The sequence below is a fragment of the Coturnix japonica genome, unplaced genomic scaffold (assembly GCF_054131305.1).
Source record: "Coturnix japonica strain WE unplaced genomic scaffold, WE-NBRP24 Scf075, whole genome shotgun sequence".
Lineage (NCBI taxonomy): Eukaryota > Metazoa > Chordata > Aves > Galliformes > Phasianidae > Coturnix > Coturnix japonica.
Window position 1 is genome coordinate 289090 of NW_028188978.1, and position 17415 is coordinate 306504.

At 52.9% G+C, this 17415-nt stretch overlaps 3 protein-coding genes across 10 annotated transcripts; all 3 read left to right on the top strand.

Annotated features, from left to right (window-relative positions):
* The first annotated feature begins 2873 nt into the window (after positions 1-2873).
* SMARCD1 (SWI/SNF related BAF chromatin remodeling complex subunit D1) lies at positions 2874-9982 on the top strand. 8 transcript variants are annotated; one of them, XR_014941364.1, is made up of 14 exons: positions 2874-3059; positions 3180-3367; positions 4536-4578; positions 4676-4798; positions 5068-5196; positions 5316-5418; positions 5684-5800; positions 6131-6232; positions 6330-6491; positions 6602-6699; positions 7133-7268; positions 7617-7739; positions 7974-8075; positions 8300-9982. XR_014941364.1 is itself a non-coding variant. In XM_085534099.1 (14 exons), the coding sequence occupies exons 6-14, from the start codon at positions 5416-5418 to the stop codon at positions 8351-8353; spliced, it is 897 nt and encodes a 298-aa protein (XP_085390225.1). In that variant the 5' UTR covers positions 2874-3059; positions 3180-3367; positions 4536-4578; positions 4676-4798; positions 5068-5190; positions 5316-5415; the 3' UTR covers positions 8354-9982. The 8 variants fall into 8 exon arrangements, 7 of the variants coding, with proteins under 7 accessions (XP_085390225.1, XP_015742303.1, XP_015742306.1 ...); XM_085534099.1 differs by having other exon boundaries at positions 5068-5190; XM_015886817.3 differs by lacking the exon at positions 5316-5418 and having other exon boundaries at positions 7587-7739.
* A 755-nt stretch (positions 9983-10737) lies between these two features.
* On the top strand, positions 10738-15446 carry GPD1 (glycerol-3-phosphate dehydrogenase 1). The gene is made up of 8 exons (XM_015886825.3): positions 10738-10806; positions 10914-11091; positions 11509-11649; positions 12009-12147; positions 12860-12972; positions 13251-13484; positions 13652-13758; positions 13927-15446. The coding sequence occupies exons 1-8, from the start codon at positions 10766-10768 to the stop codon at positions 14021-14023; spliced, it is 1050 nt and encodes a 349-aa protein (XP_015742311.2). The 5' UTR covers positions 10738-10765; the 3' UTR covers positions 14024-15446.
* A 1485-nt stretch (positions 15447-16931) lies between these two features.
* Positions 16932-17257, top strand: COX14 (cytochrome c oxidase assembly factor COX14). The gene is made up of 2 exons (XM_015886826.3): positions 16932-16977; positions 17052-17257. The coding sequence occupies exon 2, from the start codon at positions 17060-17062 to the stop codon at positions 17216-17218; it is 159 nt and encodes a 52-aa protein (XP_015742312.1). The 5' UTR covers positions 16932-16977; positions 17052-17059; the 3' UTR covers positions 17219-17257.
* The last annotated feature ends 158 nt before the right edge of the window (positions 17258-17415 follow it).

Here is a 17415-nt window from a genome sequence, read left to right on the forward strand (position 1 = left end):
GGACAGCCCCATGAGGTCAGCAGAAACAAGTCAGCAGCTCAAATATTACCTGGTTTTAATTTAACCGGGTTAGTAGCAGCCATAATACAAACCATTTGCAAACAGTTTCTGTCCTTATGATTTCTAGATGCAAAGAACAAAAGTAGCGTGCCAGATCCAGCACTGGGCATCCAAAAAAGCCCTAGGGACCCCATGGAGATTGAATAATAGCAAATGGGCAGCAGGCAGGGAAAGCTGAAATGCCAAACTTGCTCCTGGAAATAGCAGATGGGTGGTGTGCATTCAAACTAGAAGAGAATTGCTGCTATTCCAGTCCTCCTCTGCCAGAGCTGGTGCTGCAAAGGCCACAGGGTGGGCTTTGAATAGGAACAGGATGATATAGCTAAGCCCAGAAGGGAGTTAATGAACCTAAATTAATTGCAGCCAGACACTGTGAAGCCAGAGCAGCTCACTATGCTTGCTACCTCTGCAGTGGCACTCAGCAGCCCCTGCTGCAGGGGCAGGCAGCAGCCCTGACCCCACTGTCCCTTCCCCAGCAGCCTAAAAATGTGCTGGGTTCCAACCACCTCAACCTCACATTGCATCCTCAGCCTCTGCCTGGGGTCTTTGCAGCCCTGGAGCCAGCAATAGGTGAGGAATGGGTGCATGGCCAGAAGCCAGACAGGAATCAATGTGAGTTGTGGACAAGCTGCACATTTTCTGACTCCAAGCTCCAATGTACACACCATCTTTACAGCATCAGAGCAAGAACAAGGATCCTTGCATTGCTCAGGATTATAGGGATGGGCTGTGAACAGCTGGCAGGCTACAAGGTGTGTGATGCATGCAGAGTGTGCATCCGAGGCTGTTGGTGCACACTGCGCACAAGACAAGGAGTTAATTACACTCCCCAGGAAGCATCACTGACAATGCACGCGAGGACAAGGTGCTGCACGCCTCAGCCTGAGGTTGCTGGGAAGCACCTGCTTGCACACGGCTGATTGTGTGGCTGCTGAAACCCTACAGAGCAAGGATTAATCACGCACCATGCAGATAGCGGCGGCACTGATAGCATCACCTCCTCTCCTCCACAGCAATAACTCCTGGTTACCACTTGCTCTCTGCTAACGCTGCCAGCAGAAACAGGCACTGGGCTATAATTACACAGCCCTGGATGCTGCTCGGCTGCCTGGAGCCAGAGCCACGCGGGCTGGGGAAGGTTTCAGCAGAGATGCCTCATGCCAGCAGGTGCAGGAAACGAAGGTGCACGGGTAGCATTTCACCGAGCAGTGAACCAAGCAAACCCTCAGGCTGAGGGAAGGAGAAAGGACAAGTGTAAGGAGACACTGGGGTTATTTCGCCCTCCCTTGCTTCTTATGAAACACAGCTAATGACAGGGGACAAGGAGAAATGGCATCAGAACGTCCCTGGAGAGGGGGAGCTGGGGCAACACTGTGCTCAGCTCTTAGGAACCCACAGCTCTTAAGTGTGGGTTGGATGAGTGGACAAGGGCTGAGCTGCGAGAAAGGAGCTCTGCAAAAAAAGACATGGGTCTCTTGGTGGCCAACGGGGTAACCATGAGCCAGGAGTGTGACAAGAAGGCCAATGATACCCTGGGGAGCACTGCACAGAGCCTGGGCAGCAGGGTGATGGAGGGAGGTGCACCTCCCCTCTGCTCTGCCCTGGGGAGGCTACAACTGGAGAACTGGGCTCAGTGCTGGGCTCCCCATTTCCAGGCAGATAGGGAACTGCTGCTGGAGAGAGACCATTTCTCAGCTCAGCCCTTCCTTATTTCTATATCCCTCCCAGCCACTTCCTAACCCTGTCCAAAGGCTCCTGCCGGGCTTTAAGCCTCACTTGAAGTTGCTGCATCTGAACAATACGGAGCAGATAAGTTCCACCGCTTCTCCTCACCATGAATATTTCATCAGGCAGCCAGGCGCCAAGGCTGTGTTGGAGGTGGCATTACATTAACTGCACGGACACACGGATGCTGAGACAACAGCTAATGGCTGTGCTCACGGCATCGTGTTTTCTATTGAGGTCAAGAAACACTGAATTTGGTGGAAAAGATGCCAACAACTCCCCACTTTTCTCCTCAGTCAACAATGCCATGCACTGTACAGGACAGCTTCCTAAATGGCCTGTGATTATCATTAATTGCTTAATTAATACTTGCGGTGTGGCTGCTCTCTTGGATTTTATTCATGGATTAATGCAGGCTGGATGCAGGTCCCTCTGCTCTATGAGCAGCCACACGGATGAGTGCCCTGGGGACAAGGAAAGTAATGCTAATACTTGCAAAAAGCGGCCTTTAATTCAGCGCTGTGCCTTCTACTAAGGGAGGGAGGAATCCTCCTCCAAGCATCCCCAGCCCTAAGCAAAGCAGCCCCAAACACGAGCACAGAGCACCTGTAAGAACAGGGGACCCCCACCCCAACTCAGTCACAGCATCGAGGCTTAATGAGCACCATCCTCCAGCACCTTGCACCCTCAAAACACTTCCCTATGGTCCATGCACCTCCCCAGGACGCAGCCCCTTCCCACACATCCCACCCTGCAAATACCCCATCCCATCCATGGTCTCTGAAACCCCCAAACCCAACACCATCCCATAGCCCTCTCCAAGTCCTCTACCCCCATCCACAGCCCTCCCCACGCTCTACACCCCCCACCCCCACCCCAGAACCTTGCCATACTCCCCCAGGCCCCTATTCCCCCACAGTAGTGAACCTTAAACCCACCCACGACCCCCATCCCTTCCCCCCTCTCCACGCCCTACTTCCCACCCCCAGCAGCTCCTCCCGCCGCCAGGGGGCGCTCTCTGCAGCCGTTGCCGCTCTAGGCCGCTGTCCGCGCTCTCTCTATGTCAGAGCTCCGGTTCCGGCCCGCTCCTCTTTGTGCTGGACAAGATGGCGGCGCGGGCGGGCTTCCAGTCGGTGACTCCCAGCGGTGGAGGCGGCGGGGCCGCTACCGGGACCGGAGCGCTGGGTCCGGGCACACCAGGCGGACCGGTGCGCATGGGTCCGGCCCCGGGACAGGGCTTGTACCGCTCACCTCTACCAGGGGCCGCCTACCCGGTGAGGCAGGGGAGGGGCCGCTGCGGGGCGGGGCGGGAGGGAGTGGGGGCGGCGGGGCCGAGGACGGGGCCGGCTTCCCCCCGGGTGGGCATTGGAACGGCTTTTTTCTTCCCCTTGCAGCGCCCTGGGATGTTACCGGGCAGCCGTTTGGCACCGCAAGGCCCTTCTATGGGGCCGCCCGGGTACGGTGGGAGCCCGGCAGTGAGGCCCGGTATGGCGCAGGCTGGCCTGGATCAGGCCCGTAAGAGACCAGCGCCGCAGCAACTGCAGCAGGTTCAGCCTCAGGCGGTGCCCAACCGCAACCACAAGTAAGAACCGGGGGTGCTGGGGGGCTCAGGGAATAGACGGTGCAGAGGGGGGGTAGGGATCAGGGCATCCTTGGCCATCCTTAGAGCTGTGAGTGGGGGGAGGAGCTCGGGTCATTCATAGGATAACTATGGGGTAGAAAGGCTCTGGGGACATCGTTGGGTGTCCTCTTGGCAACAGGGGGGTTATCAGGGCAATGGGTGTCCAAAGGATGCTGCCAGGGCAGTGGGAGGCTTAGGATATCCTTGGGTATCCCTGAAATAGGAAGGGTTCCTGGAGCAGATGGGGCTCCCAGGTCTTCCCTGTGCTCCTCCAGGGCAGGGGAGGGAACAGTGAAGGTCTCAAAATGTCCCTTGGGCATCCTCAGAGCAGCAGGGGTCCTGAGGACATCCCTGGGATGGCAGATGGGTCTTGGGCATATCCTTGGGCATTCCTATGGCAACAGGGTTCCTCAGGACACCCCGAGGGCAAAGAGGAGTCTCAGGGCATCCTTGGGTCCAAGGGGTCTTCAAGGTATCTCTGTGCATCACCAGAGCATTGAGGGTGCTCAGGGCATCCCCAGGTGGACGTGGACACATTGCTTCTCTCCTCATGAAGCCCCACGGGACGAGATCTGTGTATCAGGGTGAGGGCAGGCATCACTGAGCTGCAGGCTCTCTCTGAAGGGGTCAGCACTGACTTGGTGTCATCTGCTGGCTGCTCAGAGCAGCACGAAGCTTTTCTGTGTGCAGAGCCAGGCCTGGGCCTCTCATTGCTGCTTTTTTTTTCTTGGGTGGCTGAAAGAAACTTTGATGTTCTCGTGCAGCTTCGTCTCTGGTAGAGGGGAATTTCCAGCAGATAAAAGAGTAATGTGCAACTGCTGGACAAGAGCAAGTTAATGTTCAGTTTCTGATAGTACAGTGTGATGCCTTGGTAACGTTGGTAATGCATCCCTGAGTCTCCTAGAAAAGTCTGTGTAAAGCAGATTGAGCCATAAGGCTTCCTTTCCAATGATGCAGCCTTGCTTTCATTGCTTTCCTTGGGGATGTATTAAGGCGATCAGCTGCTGCAGGGCTGAGAGCATTGCTGATGCCCTGGTCCTAAAACACAAACCTCATCTCGCTCCTTTTGTGAATGTCCAGTGTTAATTAGCAGAATGGTTGCCATTTTAATGCTCTCCTTACTTTACAGTGCTAAAAAGAAGAAGATGGCAGACAAAATTCTACCTCAGAGGGTGAGTGGCACGTGCAGTTGACAGCCTCTGCTGATATGGAGATGTGGGGGAATTGACAGTGATTTGCATTCTTGATTGGCTCGTGTTCTGCTTGTAGATCCGTGAACTTGTGCCTGAGTCTCAAGCTTATATGGACCTGCTGGCCTTTGAAAGGAAATTGGACCAGACGATCATGAGGAAACGCTTGGATATCCAGGAGGCTTTGAAACGACCCATTAAGGTAGGAGAGGGACATTCAGAGACTTACTGTTATCAGAAGAGTAGGAGGGCTTTGAAGGTTGTGTCATAACCCTATAAGCATAGAGAGAACTGTAATGCCCAGGACTTAAGTGGGGGGGTAGAACCAAGACTGCCTCTCTCTGTGCTGTTTGTCCTGAGAGTGGATGTATGAGGAAAAGAAGAATATTTAGCTTAGTTTTAACAAAACATAAGCATGATTCTCATCCCTTTGCTTCTGAATGAATACTGAGCTGATGCTTTTTCTTGTAGCAAAAGCGAAAGCTCCGTATTTTTATCTCCAATACCTTCAATCCAGCCAAGTCGGATGCAGAGGATGGTGAAGGAACAGTGGCCTCCTGGGAGCTTCGAGTAGAAGGAAGGCTGCTAGAAGATGTGAGTGTAAGGCACCCAACCGCAGAGCTGATTTGATGGGTCTGGAATTGGAAATTGAACCAGTTTCTTAGTGTCTGGGAGTGTAGCTAAGGGCTTGATATCCTCCTTCATCTCTGTTTTCCAAGGAGTCTGATGGTGACGAGACCGAGAGCCCAACTCGGAGACCGATGGGTATCCCCATGGCAGAACATGAGTTATACAAAGTTCTTATAGCTATAAGAATTAATGGTGAGAGCCGATCAGTAGCACTTGTGTACCCTGGCTCTTAGAACCAGGGCACTCGCATTTTATGTAATTGCTGAGTAAGTTAATTCCTCCAAGCTCATCTTTATCTCCAGTCTTTCACCATTTTTGACTTGGAACTTGATTTTCGAGCATGTGTTGATGAATGTAAGTGTTCACAACTTAAAGGAACACTGCTGTGCACCTTGCCTGTGCTTGAGTCCTGGAACTTGCTCTCCTGACTCTCTCTTCCTTCCTGTGTTGCTTGCAGTCTGCTTTGTCCAAATACGATGCCACCAAACAGAAAAGAAAGTTCTCATCCTTCTTTAAATCTCTGGTCATTGAACTTGATAAAGACCTCTATGGCCCTGACAATCACCTGGTAGAGGTGAGCTTGCTTCTTTTTGCTGTATTATCTCTACAAATGGGTTGCTGTTCCAGCAGATTGAATTTGTGTGTAGTTGGTAACTTGTGAAGTGGGATATTTAAGGCTTTAACAAGTGGCTAGGTGCCAGGGCTGAATTCTCTTGAATTCTTATCTTAGCTTTTCCACTGACTTGCCAGGGCTCTGAATAAATGCATTAACTCTTGTTTCAAACTTTAAATGGGAATAAGATGAATCTTCTGTCGTGGGGGAGGTTGGGTGGCAAGCAGCGGGAGCAGAAGGAATCGAGCGTGTAGGTGCAGCTAAATTCCCCTCCTGTTGCACGTATTCCAGTGGCACAGAACTGCTACAACTCAGGAGACAGATGGCTTCCAGGTGAAGAGGCCAGGAGATGTCAATGTGCGCTGCACTGTCCTTCTGATGCTCGATTACCAGGTGAGATGTTGGATAGCAGTGCTGGGCACACGTAGCGTTTGTTTTGCTGTATCTGTGGCCATAGTCCCCTCTCACCTCTCTGTGCTTTTTCTTTCAGCCTCCCCAGTTCAAACTGGATCCCCGCTTGGCTCGTCTGCTGGGGATCCACACTCAGACTCGCCCAGTGATCATCCAGGCTTTGTGGCAATATATCAAAACCCACAAGCTCCAGGACCCCCACGAGCGGGAGTATGTCATTTGTGACAAATACCTCCAGCAGGTAACAGGATTTGTGGTGGGAATGAGCAACTGCTTCAGTTTTTCCTGGTCAGCAGGCAGCTGTCTGGCACAGCTCCTGTTCCTTCCCTTAGCCTTGTGTTTCTGTCACAGATATTTGAATCTCAGCGGATGAAGTTCTCTGAAATTCCACAAAGGCTTCATGCACTGCTTATGCCCCCGGAACCGATCATCATTAATCATGTGATCAGGTGAGGCTGCTTTACTTGGCTTTTTATTTATAGAAAGAAGAGAACAAAGAATGGATGGGGCTGGCACAGAAAAATGACGTGAAGAGCTCTGATTTTTCAGTAGTAGTTTCCCTGTGTTGCCTGCCATTATTTCCTTACACAGGAATGGGCACCTCTGACACTTACTGTATCCTTCTCTTTCACAAGGAACTCATACTTCCTTTGCATTACCACGTATGTGGGTAGAAATTTGCTTGGAACAGTCACTTGGTCCTTATGCAGCAAAGACATCAATAAAGCTTTGCTGTTTGGTGTTAGAGATGAACCTAACGCTGGCTTGGCTTGTCCCTGCTGGCAGTCCTTATGCTGTATCACCCTAAAGCAGTCACAATTTGATGTGTTGGCTTCTTGAATGACTTACTCTTTCTGGTTCCTTTCTTGTGGATGCCCCCAGTGTTGATCCTAATGACCAGAAGAAAACGGCCTGCTATGACATTGATGTGGAGGTGGATGACACCTTGAAGACTCAGATGAATTCATTCCTGCTATCAACTGCCAGTCAACAGGAAATTGCTGCTCTGGATAACAAGGTAGGAAGAGCTCCTTCAGGTGTGCCATCCTCTTTGCTAGATAGGAGTGTGTCTGTGGAGCAAGATAAGCTCTGAATGTGACAGTTCAGATTTGCTTTTTTGGGCATTTGGAAGTTGGAGTAGGGCAACAATGGGTAGATAGATGGCTTTACCTGGAAGCAGAGTTTTAAAGCAAATGGTCAGTGGAAAAACCAGTAACCTTTAGAGCAGGAAGTTAGGAGCTGTGAATCCTATCTGATAAGTCAGCCAGAGAGTATAAGAATTCACCTTCACACATTGGATCTCTTTATGTTTCTCTGACATTTTTTCCCTATTCAGCAGTCCCGATGCTGTGCTTATCTCCTCCAGATCCATGAAACAATAGAGACAATTAACCAGCTGAAGACCCAGCGTGAGTTCATGCTGAGCTTTGCCCGAGATCCTCAGGGCTTCATCAATGACTGGCTCCAGTCCCAGTGCCGGGACTTGAAGGTAAAAGCTTTTCTTGTGTGGAAGGTGGATCCAGTCACATGCTTCCCTCATTATAACTAGCTCCCACAGAGAGAGAAAGGCAATTTCCTGCTTAGAAAGCAAGACTTGAACTGAAATCAAACATAAGGACCTGACCTGACTGAACTGAAGTTTCTTTGAGGCAAAGGGGGTGCAGTTTTGTTCAGCACAGAGCTTTTGTACTCCCTGAACTGCTTTGTCCTTTGTGCTTTCCAGACGATGACTGATGTTGTTGGGAATCCTGAAGAGGAGCGTAGAGCTGAGTTCTACTTCCAGCCATGGGCTCAGGAAGCTGTGTGCAGATACTTCTACTCCAAGGTGAGTGTCTCCAGGCAGGGGTTCCTTCCAGACCCAGTAGCTTGGTGTACCTGCCACTTCTTGGGGCTGATGCCCTGGTGAAAAAGGAGCAGTGTTAAGCCTTGCTTTCAGACACTGCTAATGCATTATGATCCCAGTTTGTGTTCAGCCCCATCCAGATGGTCCCTGCGAGACTTGAACACTGAGCTGCTGTCTGTGTTAATGCTGCAACTCTTCCCTTCCAGGTCCAGCAAAGACGGCAGGAGCTGGAGCAGGCCCTGGGAATCCGCAACACATAGGTCCTCATCTCCTCCCCAACCAGAAGGCATCAGAGCTGCTTGTGGAGACAGGGTGCTGCAGAGCACGCAGTTAAGGCTCACATAACCACACATAACTGTGGTGCCAAGGCCTGCACCGTCATCCATCCTGGCACTGTCCCTGCTGGGGCAGCTCTAGGACACCTGGGGTCTTCTGGGGTGTGGCAAGCAGACAGGCTCCAACAAGTACACACTTCTACCTGGTTTTCTTCCTGACTGTTGCCTTGTCAGTCCCAAGGCTTCCAAGAGCCTCCCCTTGACTCCGTGCTGCCTGTAGTGTCCCCAGTAGCCAGTATGAATGCTGACTTGGAGTTCAGAAACTCTTCCTCTTCCCATTCCTTTTCAACTAGCATCTAGTTGTGGCACACGTGAGACCTGACTCTGGGAAGCCAGGATCTGCTCAAAGGGTGGAGTTCTGTGGCTAGTCTGGTCTCCACCTCTGTTAGTAGCAAGGTACCAGGAGATGGAGTGGGCAGGATGCTGACATACCTCCAGCCCTCCCCTCCCTCGCTGGGAGGGGGCTGCTGCACTGGGCTGCCTCACAGGTCACTCTCCTCCTTGAGGAAGTTACTGGACTGTATAGAGAATTGTTTCTTCCCTTGTCCCTTTTTCCCTGTCCTGCTCCCTCCTTGTTTATGACAGACTGCCTTGAGCTGGGAATCACAGGGGAGATGAAGCATTGTCTTACGGCAGAGATGTGGAAGTGCTGAGAAAAAGACTCTGCTTATGGTTCCAGCAAGCCAGCTGGCTGCTTGCTTTCCCCGTAGTGGGGAGGGAATGGAGTACCTGCCCAATGCAGTTGTGCAGGGGCAGAGTGTTGTATGCTCATTCCTTTGGGACAGTTACCGTGCATCATTTGCTGTGGGGACCAGAGGCTCCTTCCTGTGGATCTGGGAGTGTGGATCCATCCATTGGGAGTGGAGGTAGCCCCGAGTATGTATGAGTTAGCAGATGTTTCCATGCTGAAGCTCCTGTGTTTTTTTAGTCAAGTTATGGATCAGGAATGTACAAGTAGACTTTCTTTACCATGGGGAGTAGCAGCCCCTTATACCTCTTTGTGGAGTTATTTACTAGTGAACCAGTGGTCAGGTGTAAGAGAAGGACCTCTCTCAGCCTAGATCTCAGTATTTCTGCTTGGAACTGTAATGCAAACAGACTGTAATGCAAAGCTGGCCACGTTCTCTTGGAACAGCTGCAAAACCACATTACGGACACCCCCCCCCCCCAATCCCTGCACCCAACTGTGGTGTGTTTGGGAAGGTTGCTATGATTTTGGGAGCCCTCCTCCTGTGTCTGTGTTCCCACATGTCTGTGAGTAATAGACCCTCCCCTTTCTCCTTTGCCCCCTTTTGAAACTGCTCCTCTGTGGTACTGGGGTGAAGGTCTTGGTGCTGATGAAAGAAGCCCATTGACTCCTCAGGGTAGTTGCACATGAAGGATGCTGAACACTGCGTAGGCAAACATAGCTGTTGCAGAATAACTGCTTTTCTTAACTATTAAGTTGATTGTTTTGTTGTTATTTTTTTTTCTTCCCATGGACCAAACTTCTTTTTTTTTTTGTACTGTATCCTTGTAGATGTCACCCAGTTTTAATAAAAGCCTGTGAAGGAAGCTGTCCTCCTTCAATGCTGACAGTACGTTTTCTCTCAGCAGCTGCCTTGGATGACAACTTGTATATTTGCCTGGGAAGGGAGAGAGGATTAATTTCACTTTTTAAACAAAGCCAGCTGGTTGAAGGAACTGCGGAGAAAATGTTCTTCCCATTTTAGCCCTTTACACAGCGCCTTTCTTAAAGGATCTCTGCCTTTGCGGGGTGCTTTTGTGGTAAAAAGAGCAAAGGATTTGGAGCAAAAAGGGAAATCCGGTGGTTAAGCTGCTGCTGAATGCTGGCCAGCCTGGTGTCCACACCACAAAACACGGAGAAAAAGGTTACCTAGGTGGGTTAAGAGCCGTGCAGGATGGGCTTTGCCCTTTGGTAATGCTTGAGAAGGCTCATGAGATCCTGAACACAGAAGCAAGGGCAGCTCCTAAGGTCAAGCAGTCGGCGCTGCTGCTTACCGCTGGAGTTAAGGCTGAGGTTGCGTTCTGGGTCTGCAGTCAGTCGGTTCGTGTTTCCTACCGGGGGAGGGAGGGGGGGGAAGAAAATATAATGGCTTTTCTGCAGAAAACAGGTTGGGAAAGAGGCAGGGCAGCCGCACCGCCGGCTGCGAGAGACCTGAGCCACTCTTCTTCTGCTCCAGGGCAGTGAGCACCGCAGCCGGGACACTGCCCGGTTCGTCGGGGCGGGTAGGGGCGGGTGGGGGGCGGTCCGGACCGCGGCTTCACCGGGCACAGCCTTCAAATAGCGCCCTTGGGCTCCGTGCTGCGCAGCGCCCCGCGTCCCTGAGCTGAGCCATGGGTGGCAAGAAGGTGTGCATCGTGGGCTCCGGCAATTGGTGAGCGACCGCCGGGTCCCCCCATCTCAAGTGCCCCTCTCGGGGGGGCACTGCGTGATTCCTAGTGCCCCCCCTCACGGCTCCGTGTCCCCCCCCCCCTTGCGCAGGGGCTCGGCCATCGCCAAGATCGTGGGCAGCAATGCTGCACGGCTGGGCACCTTTGAGAAGACGGTGAGCATGTGGGTGCTGGAGGAGGAGGTGGGCGGCCGGAAGCTCACCGAGATCATCAACACGGAGCATGAGAACGTCAAGTACCTGCCGGGGCACAAACTGCCCCCCAACGTGGTGAGTGCCTGCTGAGCACCAGGGCCGTGTTTAATCACCCTGGTTTTTTATCACAGGTGATAAAAAGCCGCGGTGCTGCTGCAGCCCCATGTGCCAGCAGCGTGAAGGAAGGGGTGCAGTGGGGCTGCACGGGGCTCTTGTGTTCCCAATGACCTCATGGCAAGCTTTGGGATGAGCTGCTGCCCTGGTTGCTCTCACTGCCCACCTCTGCCCTTGCTTTGGCTTCTCACGGGCTGCTCTCAAGGCCACGTGTTGCTCCCCCATACAGAGAGGCAGGCTGAGCCTTTTGCTCTGTGGTTCTCCAGTCCCTCTAGAAGGGGATTTGTCCCCAAGACCCCTTGCTCCCCTTGCTGTTGGGGCAGGCTCCCCTCTACAAAGCATTATGGAGAAGCTCCTGATGGTAGCTGTGCTGTGCAGGTGGCAGAGCCCGACCTGGTGAAAGCCTGCTCCGGTGCTGACATCCTCCTGTTCGTGGTGCCCCATCAGTTCATCGGCAAAGTCTGCGACCAGATCAAGGCCCATGTGAAGAAAGGTGCTATCGGGATGTCACTCATCAAGGTGTGAGCAGGGCCATGGCATGATGGGGTTTTCAATGAGGAATTGGAGGCATAGGATCTTAATATCATAGGATTTTTTGAGTTGGGAGGGACCTTTAATGGTCATCCAGACCAGCTCCCCTGCAATGAACAGGGTTTGGGTTTAGAGCGGTGTATGCGGGAATACAGGCACTGCCTTGTAGGGGTTTGGAGGTGTTATGGGGTAGGAATGGGTGAGGGCTCACAGGAGATCCCATGTGCTGTGAGGAGTGGGGTGAAGCTGAGCACGGGGGGCTACTGGGATGGCAGGGGCAGGATTGGGGTGAATGGGGCCAAGACTCCCAGGCCATCAGCTCATCTCTGCTCCTGGTTGTCTCCCAGGGGGTGGATGAAGGACCAGATGGGCTGAGGTTGATCTCAGACATCATCCACGAGAAACTGGGAATTGAGATGAGCGTCCTCATGGGGGCCAACATTGCCAGTGAAGTGGCAGAAGAGAAGTTCTGCGAAACAACCATCGGTAAGGAGCCAACATCTGGAAGCTCCAGCCAGTGCTATGAACATCTGGCAGTCAGCCTGGCTCAAATGAATGGGGTGGGCACCTGGGAGACCCTATAGGAAATAGTTCTCTTGCTTTTTGTTTCATTGGGCTTCAAAAGGACACTCACCTGGATTCGTGCTCCTGTTAGCCAGGGCTGCTTCAAAGTTCACCTGGTGACACCTCCTGCCATCCTCCACGCTGTTTGTGAATTGCACACAGCAGCCAAAACCAACAGAACTGTTCTCTGGGTTAGAAGTTACAAGATTCACGGTGTCTGTATTTAGAACAAAAGCAAACAAGCCATGCAGGAGGCTGGAGAGCTGTAAGCAGAGCACGCTGTCACCATGAGCACGCAGAGACACTCTGATGCAGGGCAATGCAGGGAGAACAGCAGCCTCCAAACCCAAATTTTGCAATCTCTGAAGATGCCTTTAAAAGTGGACAGGCCAATTCTGTGCTAGGGATCATCCCTGTCTTCTAAGAGTTCCAAGTTTGAACCTTGGTTATTTGCCAGGCAATGTGTGCTTGGCACACAGTGGGGCCTGCAAATGTTTAGCCATGTCCAGAATTTGGGCAACAGATTCCTCTTGCTGTGCTGAAAGCAGCAGGACCACATGGATGGGGATGGAATGCAGTTCTCCTTTAGGGTGTGCTCCATCATCGTGTCCCTTCTCTCTCACTGTCTCGTTAGGCTGTAAGAATGCACAGTATGGGCAGATCCTGAAGGAGCTGATGCAGACACCGAACTTTCGGGTCACGGTGGTGCAGGAAGCTGACACTGTAGAGATCTGTGGTGCTCTGAAGGTGGGTGAGCTGCTCGCTGTGGTTTGCAGGGCTTGAGCTCTGCAGGGAGCACTGAGTGATCTCTGGATATTGCACTCCAGCTTGCAGAGACAGCTGGACAAAAGGCCAGGCTTCGGAAGGAGCTCTGTGCATGTCCTGCTCAGCTGCTTGGAGGGATGGTGGCAAGCAGACAGGCAGGGCAGGCAGCATTCTGTTGATGGGATCACACTGGCACCTGTGGATAGAGCAGTGCCCTGGGTTTTGCTGGGAACACATCTCTCTGTGTTGTTGTTTTCCAGAATGTTGTAGCTGTAGGGGCTGGTTTCTGTGATGGTCTTGGCTTTGGAGACAATACAAAGGCTGCTGTTATCCGTCTGGGGCTGATGGAGATGATTAGCTTCGCCAAAGTCTTCTGCAAGGGTCCTGTCACCCCTACAACCTTCCTGGAGAGCTGTGGGGTCGCTGATCTCATCACCACCTGCTATGGTGGTCGCAACCGTAAAGTGGCCGAGGCTTTTGCCAAGACTGGGAAGGTGAGCAGAGAAACAAGGGTAGCCTTAAACCTGCAACAGTGTGGAGCCAGTTAGCACAATGGTATCGACCTTCACTTGCCTGGTGCCACAAGCCAGCTCCAGGGAGCGACCACGGGGTATTGGATGGCATGGCAGTGTCCAACTCCCTCTCTGTTGGGTTGTTTTAGTCTATTGAGCAGCTGGAGAAGGAGATGTTGAATGGGCAGAAGCTGCAGGGTCCCCAGACGTCTGCTGAGCTGAATCGCATCCTTAAAACCAAGAACATGGTGGATAAGTGAGTGATCTAATCTCCCACGTTCACTTTTTTGAGGCTGGGCTGGGGGTGGAACTTCCCCCTCCCATCTCCCTGTCTGCACTCAGTGAGCTGCAGTCCCACCTGCTGCTGCCCAGTGCACCAGGTGCTGTGACTCTGCTCTGAGTGATTGTGTTGGTCTGTCCATAGGTTCCCCCTCTTCACGGCTGTCTATCAGATCTGCTATGAGGGCAAACCTGTTTCTGATGTCATCAAGTGTCTCCAGAACCACCCTGAGCATTTATAAATGGGCTCTGCCTGCAAAACTATAGATCCTGCTGAGAAGAGGGGTGAGCTCCCACCTACACCACCTTGCTGCTGCTACAGCTTTGTGAGGAGTTCAGACTTCTGGGAGCCTTTGCAGAGCAATGCAAGGGCAGAGGTTCCCCTTCTCAGCCATGGAGACTGCCAGTCTGAGCCTGGTATCTGCACAGAGGTACCTGCTGATTTCCCTCTTTCTCTGAAGGGCTCATTTAGCTTCTGCTGCTGCTTGGGTCCTGCCCTGAGCAGGGCTGAGCATCTTCCTCTTTGCCCTTTCTTTTGCTTTTGTGGATTCAGTTCTCAGAGAGACTCTGCTAGGTCGTCGTCATTGATCCAGGCTATGCAGGAGGCACTGCCTGGCAGGTCAAGCTTTGCTATTAGCCCCATGAGGCCTCTTGGCATGACACCAGCTCTTCCCTGCTTGTTGCTGTTGCTTTTGTCTTTAACTGCCTCGCAGAGGGGCCACAGTTCCCTGCCAGGCTCCACCAGAGGCTGAAGCTCCTGAGGACTTTCAAAGGAGCCGACCATCACTCTTTTAAGAAGCACCAGCACAGAAAGAAGCTCCCTGCCCCTTGCCATGTGCAGCTTCCTCAGCCACCACCAGCTGCTTCTGCTGCACAGCACAGCCAGCACTTTGCCTGTGTGATGGCAGCTCCAGAGGGAGCCCTCGGAGCTCACTGATTTCACTTTTTGTTCTCACAGTCGACCCTGGCCTCTGACCCCTTTTGTCACTGATCTGCCCGTGCTAATTCTGTGCCTGCTGGCTGTCCCTGGCCAGCTCTCCTCCCTCGTATCGGTTTGTTCTTTGGCTGGCTTTGGCAATGCAGGGACCAACTGCCCCAAAGTCTTTCTGAGCAGCTGGCAGGCTGCATAGCCCTTGGCAGTGTACCTGATAAAGCAGTTGGGCCGTTGCTCTTAGAGGAATGATCCACAGCAGCTTTTTGCCTTCTCTCTGGCTTGTTCCACTTTGCACCTTAGGCTGGCCTTTGCTTCTCTGTGTGGGTTTACAAGAGCTGAGAAAGCAGGTTCCACGCTTCCCCTGCTCCCATGAGACTGCCCACCAGCAGCACAAGGGGCAGCGAAGGACGTGATCCACAACAGGTACAGAGGGCCCTCCAGCAGCGCAGCAGGGGACAGAGGTCTCATGCTTTGTGCTGTGCCTTTGAAACTTGCCCCTTGTCCAGCTGGTTGCCACGTGCCCCTCAGACACTCTGGCTTGCTGCTGCTGTTGCTCAGGGCACTACATCCAGTGGCTCACTGTTTCCCATCTGGGGCAGGCTGGGTCTGCTGCAGGTCTTGCTGAATGCCCTCAGGTCAGGTCCCAGTGCTGCAGGCTCTTTGACTGGCAGTGTACTTCATGAATGTGTAAAAATCATAATAAATTTGGAAAGGGAGGAGGAGGCTGTTCACTCTGTGGTTCTGGTGCATCGTTGTCTTTGGGTTGGTGCCTGTTGCTCTTGCTAACGGTGTAGAAGAGGGTTCTGTTAGTTCCTTCCTGGGGCTGCAGCTTTATGTGCTGTTCCAGAAATGAGTAAGAACACACCTGCAGGGCAGTGCTGGGTGAGAACACAGCACAGCATCCCACTTGATTTTTTTTTCAGCAGCAGTTCCAGTGCTAAGCCTTAGCTGAGGGCTGCAGAGAGTTGAGATTGCATTGCTGAGCTGGGTACGTAATCCCAATTCTACCTGGGACCTGCAGGAGCCAGGATTCAGCTGTGCTGCCTGTACCCCAGCCCTCCCTTTCTCTGCTATTCCCTGGGACATTCTGTGCTGTTTTATTCAGCTCTCCCCAACTTCTCTTCCCTGCCTTGTCCCCGTCTTTCTTTGAAATGCATCTCATACTGAGTGACCTTTCCAGGCCCGTTAGCTCTCTGCTCACCCTCTTGCTAAGGGAATTTAATCTGCTGGCACTGCAGTTGTTTCTGTGCCTTTTATTAGACACGCGTTCTTGGTGGCACCCTACGACCTTTAAATTCAACTGAGCTGAAAAGCACACAAAGTAGCCAGCTCAGGCTCTGTCTGATCAGGAACTTTTTTAGCAAGGTTGAAGGGGAGGATAAAGGAAGTCCAGTGTCTTCTTGCAGGGCTGGCGCGACGTCTGCTCCCTTTTGTATTGATGGGCTTCAGGAATCCCACTTGAGGCTCACACAAGCTGAGCTCTCCTCCCTTGAAATACTGCAGCCTCTCAGCTCGCTGTTGCTGGTACCTGCAGCAGGATGCAGATCTTTGCTCTGGATTGGAATACAGCTGTTAATCCATCTGCTGTGGAGGTGCATCACTCCCAAGCGGGCTTTTCTCCACCACTACAAGCCCAGAAGCTCCCAGCTTTTACCTGGGGCTGCTCCGTATCCCCTTGCTTTCTAAAATCCCACTCTTTGCACCAGCGTTGGGAGTTGACAAGCTATAAAAAGTCCTTCCCTTTGCCATTTGGAGTTATGTTCTGCAGCCTCAGCACATCCCGTGGCTCGGTGGCTCTGCAGCTCTGGGGCTGCTGTTGTTGCAGCCTGAGGAGCAACCAGGGATTGGGATGAGGGGGGACTCTCAGCTCCTCATGTTGGGAGCCCTCAGGGAGGGGGTGAGGCCTTGTGTCTCCTCCAGGCCCTCAGGGAGGGGGTGAGGCCTTGTGCCCCACCTCAGCCTCACCTCCAGGCCGCGGTGAGGCCTTGTGTCTCCTTCAGGCCGCTGGGCCTCAGCCTCGCACAAGGCCGCACGTAGTTGAGCAGAGTCACCTCAGGGTGCTGGGAAAGGTCAGAGCTGGGCAGGCCCCGCGGCCTGGGGATGAACCGGGGGTGGGAGCTGAGAGCCCGGGGCTCTGAGGAAGGGAAGGCCCCGACAGAGGGAGCTGTGGTGCCGCATCCCGCTATGATGGGAGGCGGGGCGTCGAGCGGAAGAGCGGCCTTGAGGCAGGAGCGGCGGAGGAAGCGGAGCTGAAGGGAGACGGTAAGGAGCGGGATGGGATGGGATGGAACGGGATGGTGCAGGCTGCCGGTATTGAACGCTGCGTTGTGTTACAGGAGCGGCCATGGTGTCCGGCAAACAGCTGGCTGATTTCGGCTACAAGGCTTTCTCCGGTTCTATGATGCTGCTGACTGTGTACGGCGGGTACCTATGCGGCGTCCGGGCCTATCGACTGCTGCAGAACCGCCGCGCCCGACAGGCCTCGACCGGGCCCGAGAGCTGAGCACGGAGAGATCAATAAAAGCACGTAGAAACGTGTGAATTCCGAGTGGGAATTGGGTTTGTTCAGCCTAGAGAAGGTTGCGGGGTGACCTCACTTTCAATACCTGAAGGGAACTTACACCCAGGAGGGGAGTAAACTCTTGGAAAGGGCTGATAATAGCAGGACACGGGGAAATGGTTTTAAGTTAAAAGAGGGAA

Excerpts from the sequence above, each read along its gene's own strand:
- GPD1 (XM_015886825.3), top strand. The coding sequence starts at position 10,766 with ATGGGTGGCAAGAAGGTGTGCATCGTGGGCTCCGGCAATTG. Across the intron at positions 11,650-12,008 it reads TCGGGATGTCACTCATCAAG|GGGGTGGATGAAGGACCAGA; the intron begins GTGTGAGCAGGG and ends GTTGTCTCCCAG. Across the intron at positions 13,759-13,926 it reads ACCAAGAACATGGTGGATAA|GTTCCCCCTCTTCACGGCTG; the intron begins GTGAGTGATCTA and ends GTCTGTCCATAG.
- COX14 (XM_015886826.3), top strand. The coding sequence starts at position 17,060 with ATGGTGTCCGGCAAACAGCTGGCTGATTTCGGCTACAAGGCTTTCTCC.
- SMARCD1 (XM_015886817.3), top strand. The coding sequence starts at position 2,892 with ATGGCGGCGCGGGCGGGCTTCCAGTCGGTGACTCCCAGCGGTGGAGGC. Across the intron at positions 4,799-5,067 it reads CTTTGAAACGACCCATTAAG|CAAAAGCGAAAGCTCCGTAT; the intron begins GTAGGAGAGGGA and ends TTTTTCTTGTAG. Across the intron at positions 6,700-7,132 it reads ATCATTAATCATGTGATCAG|TGTTGATCCTAATGACCAGA; the intron begins GTGAGGCTGCTT and ends GGATGCCCCCAG.